This window comes from Bidens hawaiensis, unplaced genomic scaffold (assembly GCF_021521415.1).
Source record: "Bidens hawaiensis isolate Kalapana, Puna unplaced genomic scaffold, B.hawaiensis_p1.1 tig00060837_1, whole genome shotgun sequence".
In the NCBI taxonomy this organism is placed as follows: Eukaryota; Viridiplantae; Streptophyta; class Magnoliopsida; order Asterales; family Asteraceae; genus Bidens; species Bidens hawaiensis.
Window position 1 is genome coordinate 8,171 of NW_027500940.1, and position 8,643 is coordinate 16,813.

At 34.5% G+C, this 8,643-nt stretch overlaps 1 protein-coding gene across 1 annotated transcript; it reads right to left on the reverse strand.

Moving 5' to 3' along the window:
* Positions 1-1,967: 1,967 nt before the first annotated feature.
* On the reverse strand, positions 1,968-2,492 carry LOC143603113 (RING-H2 finger protein ATL8-like). Its single transcript, XM_077080018.1, has one exon. It carries the CDS (start codon positions 2,490-2,492, stop codon positions 1,968-1,970), a length of 525 nt encoding a protein of 174 aa, XP_076936133.1.
* Positions 2,493-8,643: the final 6,151 nt, after the last annotated feature.

Consider the following 8,643-nt stretch of genomic DNA (forward strand, 5'->3'; position numbering starts at 1 on the left):
AAGTTGTAATTACTATATATTTAAATATTGTTCCAAAATTAAGGTTCTATATATAAATTCCCTAAAAGATCATTTAAAACGTTCAATAATTTGTATCATTCGGGCTTTATCAAGGCATGATTTGGTATGAATTCTTCATAATGGGTGATTTATTTTGTATTGTTATTTCGTTGTTAGTATAAACTTTGTTAACATTTGACTTACGTTCTTCATAATGGATGGTTTATTAGCACAAATTTGACTAAACCGACTAAATTGCTTTCTTTTGCTCTAGATCGATTGCTTTCTTTTGCTCTAAACAATCATAAAATTGAAGTTTTTAAGGATTTGTAATGATATTACGTGACATATGACGTGGCAGTTAAGGACACCTGAGGGCACACGTAGCATTGGAGATAGCATAAGCATATGTGTCACGTAGGTAAGAAGGGTTTCCTCATATTAAACGTATGTAATGGTTGGTGAAAGAAGATCTTTGATTTAAATTAACTTTTTAATTAATCTCATTAATCATTTTTTTAAACAGATAACATTTATTTTAATTCTTAAAAAATGAATCATGAATATTGATTTAAACTTTTAGCATTAAATAATAATAATAAAATGCACCAAATACAATGCAAAAAATGTTGTATTTTCCCAAATATCTTGTGTCATCCTCTAGATGGATTCATCATCTCACTCCGTCAAATGATTGTCAACGCTAGCCAAAGTAATTCCATGCCCGCTCTCTTTTCATTATAACACTTAATCTCGATCTTTTTCCGTTTGGAGATCATTTAACTTTGACATCCTCTCCGATATAGTGTCCAAGCTTTATTTGTAACCAAGTTTTAGGCACCAGAACACCAAAAATTAGCCACATCCATGGAAAAAGTACTTGAGTCCGCCATTGATTAACAAGTGGTATGAGTTTTGATTGATCGGATAAGGGAGACGAAACATGCTTCAAAGCTTTCTTTCACGTTCAAAACTTCTCCACCGACGATTGCATGCCTCCTCCAATTTGAGATGTATTGTAGAGTCAATGATTGTATGCATACTCCCATTTTGACACTTCTTAGTAAATAGTGAACTTTTTCTAAGTAGTGTATCCATATTACATTCATCCTTGCATTTTCAGCATTATCATTAACTTTTACATTTAATTTTCATAACCACCAAATTATTTGTTATACTAAACTATTACTTTCAAAAGCATGCAAATTGAAAATAATTATTTGGCTTTGAGAATGTAGATTAAGATTGTTTCTACCAAGCTTGGTTTTAAAAAGCGAGAGGCCTAGAAGAGCAACATGATTTAAAACAGAAGCATGTAGTGGTAGGCGCAAAAGCGGAAGCTTTTTGTACGCGAGGCGAGCATACTTATATAATTTTTATATATGTATATTTCATGAGATTTTAGCATCCCGACCCATAATTTAGCTATATTTAATCATTTTATATGATTTAATATATAAACTACTTACACATACAACTTAAAAGGCATATTGTACAACATTCAGATACTTAAAAACCACTTGCGTACAAAAGGCGAGCGCCTCAACTTCGCTTCAGGTCGCTTTTTCCCTAAAAATCTCACCTCAAGCTCACCTTTTAAACATTGCTCGCCTTGACTAGCCTAAAGCGAATAGGTCCTCGCCTTAGGTTGCCTCTCACCTCGGCCCGCCTCAGGCGCTCTTTTTTATACCAAGCTACCAAGAATGGGGATATATATACAAAATAAACCATCCATTATATGAAGAGCTCATACCAAATTGCGAAATGCTTCTCACGCGACCCGCTTGTTTACTTGAATAATTTGTCATGAAAAGTTCTAGCCGATGAAGCCCTATTGACAGGTTATCAGTTGGAAGCTAGAAATATATGCAAAAGATCCGTATTGCACAAAACAAACTCAAACCAAAACAATCCCAAAAAGAGTAACTAACTAGTCACATTGACTATTCTAAAGCATTTTCTTACCTTTACCCAACCCTACTTTGTATGACTACATCTTGTGGCACATCAGAATATTGTGGCCTTGTTAGCTCTTCTTCTTGTTGTGGTTGTGGCCCAACTACACATATAACCTCAACTGAAGATGGAGCTACAATTGTTGCATCTACTCGACAAATGGGACAACTACGATGTGAATACAACCACATATCGATGCAAGGAACATGAAAAGAGTGACAACACTCTGGCAAAGTGCGTAGCTCATCTCCTTCCTCAAACTCACTTAGACACACTGCACACATGGGCTCACCCTCCTCTGAGTCCGTGACCTTCTTGTGTTTGTGTGACGGGATGAGCCCAACCATTGAATTCTCATTGCTCACATCATTTTCTCGTGATTGTATCTCTATAGGGCCTCGTTGTCGCCCATGACGACGCAAATCCCACAAAAGCATCGAGAGACAGTGGTATAACGCAATCAATAAAGCCCCACACGCGATAATAAGAAGCATAATATATAACTCGGTTAAAAACCCATTATTGTCGCCTGCCATTAGATTGGGATGAGGGGTCACGGGAAAAATGGAATGTAGGAACTAGACTTAGTTTTGGTAAAGAAAAAACAAGGCAAAGAATATATGGAAAGGGGCGATTAGTACAAGATGGGACAAAATTTTCTTGTGTGCATCATGAATTTTTAATAGTAAACTAAGTAGTTGTAATTGCTATGTTTTTTTATTTTTTTTTTGGGTAACAATGTTCAAAATCCGAGACTTTGAGTTCAGTGCGAAGCTTGGACTAAGACACTGGAGGCCAGAATTCGCAAACGATGGGGGGCCGGACTCAAGTTTTCGGCCGAAAATGCCTAAATTTACACTACGCATAAAAAATTTCAGACGAAAACGGATAAATTTACACTACTACGCGAAAAAAACCGGGAGGGGGGGGGGGCGGGGCCACCCCCGGCCCTAACTAAGCTTCGCCCGTGTCTGAGTTGTATATAAAAATACCATAAAGGATGAACCATTTAAATGTTTTCGGCCTAAATGTTTAACCATCTTTGAACACTGAAGACCGGTACACATGATGAGACGCAATCATTAGTGAGAATGTGATAATCAGCTTTGGTTACATGGAAACGTTATTGATCATTTTGGTGACATGGGCTCAAAGAGCACCCACAAGAAGTCCTATGTGTACTTATCCGTTCTTAAAAACCCGAACAATATAAAAAATCACCATTGTGGCTCAAGTCCCCTTACCTCTCATCCGTCCACCCACTTCGTTTGGAACTAAAAAGCCTTCAACAAACTAACAATGTTGGTTCCCTCTCACACAAGCATTTACATGTTAGTACGTTACATGCTAAATATCAGTCTATTGTTTTCTTTCATTAGGTATGCGAAAGTTTGTCATTATATGAAGTTAATGTTGCGGGCCGTGAAAGTTTGTCGTTGTAACTGCTCTAAAAGTCATCACAAACATTAAGGGCTTCATGCTTGCAACTTGTTAAATTTTTTTCATATAATTATATAATTTTAATTATATAAAACAATATAAAAAATGGATATTAAAACAAAAATGATAATAAGTGAATAAATATTATTTCATAGCATAGGACACAAGTTAAGACGTATGGGTATAAATTTTTTAAAGAGAAAATTACTGTTTGTGTCCCTGTGGTTGCAGGGCGGAGTCACATTGAGTCTCCGAAAAAAAAAATGAACTGGTTGAATCCCTGTAATATCCAAAGTAACCCAAATGAGTCATTCCATTAACTTTCTGTTAACAACACTGTTGAAATGAGAGGCAACGTAGCCTTTTCAAGACTATAACACAAAAATAATATATAGTTAAAATGCAAAAATTTCATATTTATACATCTAAGAACATCTAAGAAGAGAGGAAGATGACTGGCACCATCTAAATCGAATTCCGGCAGTCCTTGGCTTTCCGACGACACATCCAGCAAAGGCATAACTGGTCATGAAAGTTGAGAACTCGTAATCCTCACTCCTTCAGTCGTTGCTCACTTTCAACCCAGAAAAAGAAACGGCCTTGGTGGTGGTTGTCGGTTCCAGATCTGGACCGGAGATCCAACAGCCGTAATTTCACCTCACTAACGGCAGAGATCCAACCGTTCCATTCTTAGACGGTTTTTAGAGAATGAAGCAGCAACGCGATGACTGAGCTAGGGTTCCGTCCATAACCAGGTTTCGACGAGTAACCTCGATTCTCAGGTGGCGTATGGTGAGGCTCCATGCTCAGATGCCGAGGGAGGAGATCCGTTTTTCCATCTTATCTTCAATTAATCATCAGTTTTTTTCTCATAAGGTTTATCCTAACTCTTTCAGGCTGTTGAGTCAACATTGCCTAGGCAAAGAAAATTCTAGTTGCCCGAAGACGATGCTAGAATAAAAAACACAGGCTGGGTGGTTGGTGGGGATGGCTTGTGGGTGGTGGTGGTGGTATTGATGTCAGAGGGTTATGGCTAATTTGACGGAGATGAAGAAGATTTGGTGGTGTGGGCCCAGATTTATCATTTTAATTATTTTTGTATTTTAAGTATATATTATTTTTGTGTTACAGTCTTGAAAAGACTATATTGCCTCTCATTTTAACAGTGTTGTTAACAGAAAGTTAACGGAATAACTCATTTGGGTCACTTTAGGTACCACAGGGATTCAACCAGTTCATTTTTTTTTTCAGGGACTCAATGTGACTCCGCCCTACAACCACAGAGACTTAAACAGTAATTTTCTCTTTTTTAAAAGTTTAAACTAAAGAGAATTTTAAGCAAAATGTGAGTTTGACCTGCCATGTCATCGATCCATCACTTCCCCTCAAAAACCACTCTCGTCCATCGATTACACATCCATCAACGACTCACATCATTCAAAATTCACCTTTTCAACACCCCGGGGATATTTCATTTCTTTTATTTCATTAACCGCCCAAAATTCAAAATCCCCAATTCCACCATCTCTATATAAACCCTAACACACACACACACATCCAAAATCAACCACTTTCTATCAATAAGCCTTCATTCCAAAGCAACAATCGTTCAATCAAAACCCTAATTCAACAATGTCTGGGCGTGGTAAGGGCGGTAAGGGTCTGGGAAAGGGAGGAGCAAAGCGTCATCGGAAGGTATTGAGGGATAACATTCAGGGTATCACCAAGCCCGCCATCAGGAGGCTCGCAAGAAGAGGTGGAGTGAAGAGGATCAGCGGCCTGATATACGAGGAGACACGTGGCGTGCTGAAGATATTCTTGGAGAATGTGATCCGTGACGCGGTTACCTACACGGAGCACGCTCGGAGGAAGACGGTGACGGCCATGGATGTGATCTATGCTTTGAAGAGGCAAGGCAGGACTCTGTATGGGTTTGGGGGTTAATTACGTTTGTGATGAGTATGTGTCATGTGGTGTTATAATATCTGTGTTTTAATGTTTAGTTTCTGGGAGTTTGTATTTGATCAAGTGATTATGATATTAATGGAATCAAAATTAAGTCTAAACATGTTTTTTTTTTTTTTTTTTTTTTAAGACCGTTTTTGAAATTTGAAGTAGACAAAATATTACTTGTGATTATTCATATAATAAAAGTAAATAGGTGGAGAATAAGTTGTGTCGCCATTCACTTTTAAATGGCAAATTCAATTTTTGATTTTTAATATGATTTGTTAAGTTAATTGACACTATACTGTTAAAATTAAATCTGAAACATGAGATCTTCTCAGCTGAATACCAAAGGCAACTACCTCAAGAGTCATGCTCTCTACCCTTTGTAAAGAATCACGAAAACTCATAATTCATAACCAACTATCACTTGGTAATATTGTAAGAATTGACGTTGGTTGTTACTTGTTAGTGGAGGTGAAAACTACATAATACACACCTCAATCATGCAAAGGTTGTGATTGACTCGTTTACAATCCGAGAATTGAAGGCGTATGTAGTACTCGATCATCGCGCTTACCTTCTGTCACTCTTGGGGCATTCTGAGGATTGAACGCGGAAGCACTTTCGTAGTTGTGGGATTTAATTTAATTTGATTCAAGTTATGTCAAAAAGTAGTTAAATTTAACTCTATCGTGGAACTGATTTTAGGTAGTTGAGACTTGTGGCGTCCATAACTCGTATTAACCCCGAGACTATAACCCTTAGTTAAATTTAATTATATCGTGGAACTGATTTTATGATCATTTATCCCTATATGCTCCAATTGATGCTATGTAAACGATCCTAGACATCATCTAAAGTTGCACATAACATCAAATTCATCTAAAATACCTCTGTAATCTCTTACTTGATCGTCCAAGTTCGTACTCCGGCCAACCTCCGTTCAACATCAATTCTTTACAATTTAGAATTGTTTTCTTCTGTATAACAAAAACCCCCCAAAATAAGTTAACCGTACATGGAATGGATTTACAGAATTGAAGACCTAAGGTTTTAAGGTTAGGGATGAACATGGGTATTTATTTAAATATTATTGTTTCTGTTCAATAAGCGGTTTGGTCCAATGGTTAGTTAACTTGGGTGTGATCTTAGAGATAGGTTTGGCCGTTTTTGGATCTTTTATTTTTTTAATCATTTTTCTTTTATCATGTTAACCAAATAATATTTGTTAAATTCTTATATATTAAATAAAATTATTTTAAATTAACTAAAATAAATTATAAATTAAACTTCATCATTATTTCATCTAAAAACTAACTTTTGCTCACGAAAACCGTTAATGTTATTTTATTTACATTTCGTTAATACTTTAATACGCTAAAATAATAGTATACGAGATAAAATTATACAATCAAAATCCGTGCTTCGTAAATGATAAATTCTCATATTAGGGATAAATTACAAATTAAATAATATTAAAATAATAATAAAAGTTAAATTACCGTTACGGCTTAAAAATAATATTATAATATAAAATGCTATAGAATAATATATATATATATATATATATATATAATTATATATATATATATATATATATATATTAAAATAATGTGTAATTCATACAGCTAAATTATTTAACTTTTGTAATACCGTTAGTTAGTATTTAATTTTGAGGTATTATCATGTAGTTCGTGAGGTTCGATCACTTCGATTTCTTTAACGCGCTTTCGACTTTTGTTTCTATTTCACTTTCAATTTCAAAGGTGAGTTTTTCTTAACCCCCCCCCCCTTTTAATGTTTTTACACATTTTGGGGGTAGCATATATATCCTACCAAACAATTGCTTAAGTATTTATATATTCAAACTATAATTCATATCATGAAGTTGTGTGATACTTGATTATTTGCTCATATTTTACTTGCATGTGGTAGCCTCAATAAGTATGATCATACGCCCCCCTTTGTACTCAGGACCATTTTGTTATGAGTGAAAAAGGGCTTCATTATCCAAGTACGTTGGTTGTTACCAACTGGAAAAGACCTTGCTTGCACGATTATTATACATGTCATATGGAATTGTATGATTTCATATATATAACAAAACTTGTGTGAACTCACCAACTATTTGTTTAGTTGGCTTGTATTATATATACATGCTATAGAGACAACCATTAGAGGATGATGCATTGGAGAAGACATTAGTACTTAGGTTATATTAATAAATGGACAAGTTGTTTAATTTTTCTTATAATAAATGTATTTATTTGTTTACGAACATGTCTATTTGATGTTTAAATTAATTAATGGTAATATTGTCACTTAATAGTGTCGCATGTGTTTTGAGCAATCTGTACGTCACACTTAGGCGTTTTCGCTTAAGCCGGGGTGTTACAGCGAATCAAGTAGCGTAATTATATATACAATATAGTGTAATTATAGTGTAGTGTAATGACAGCATAGTGCAATCACGCTTCGATGTAATTACATAATTATACAACTTGTGTGTATAATTACACTACTTGATTCCCACAGTTAGTAATTAAATTGCCCCCCCCCCCTACACACACACACACACACAAAATGAGGTGGATTAGATACAAATAAAACTAAACATACTAAGCATATAAATAAGTAGAGTAATTATGTTATAAAACATAAAATAGTGTAATAATAATTACACTAGTTTAAAAAGTGTTAACATAATTATTCTAGTTATTTGTGCAATTCTCACAATAAAATCATTTGTATTTGATTCAAACTCTTAAAAATATATTATTATTACAAAGAGAGAAATACATTTAATAAGACAGATGTCAAATAAATGGTGACAGGAAATATAAAGGCGGCACGTGACATGAAAGATGTTTATTTATTAGATAGGATATATATAGCTAGATTTTTATCACCATAATGTGATTGCATGATCGTGACCACGACCATTCATTCGAAGTCTTAAATGATCGTATTTGATTGCAAGATTGTTTGATACGAAACTTTTGAGATCAAAATCTTCCGTTTTATACTTCTCATATGTGAGTAAAAAGAGAAATTTGTACGTTATCCACCCAAGCACTCCAATTAGTGAACAACATTTGTCCTACCATAAACCTAAGCACATTTTAATATAATATAATAGCTTAGAACATGTTTACTACACTAGACGGAAAATATTGATATATAAAATTCTTAAATCTTTATGTACATTTAATAGTTGGAAAATTATACTAATAATTTAAAAAATATTAAATTAATATATAACTAAGGCTAAAAAATATATTAATTATTATTTAATTT

Coding starts and splice junctions, on each gene's coding strand:
- LOC143603113 (XM_077080018.1), bottom strand. CDS start 2,492: ATGGCAGGCGACAATAATGGGTTTTTAACCGAGTTATATATTATGCTT.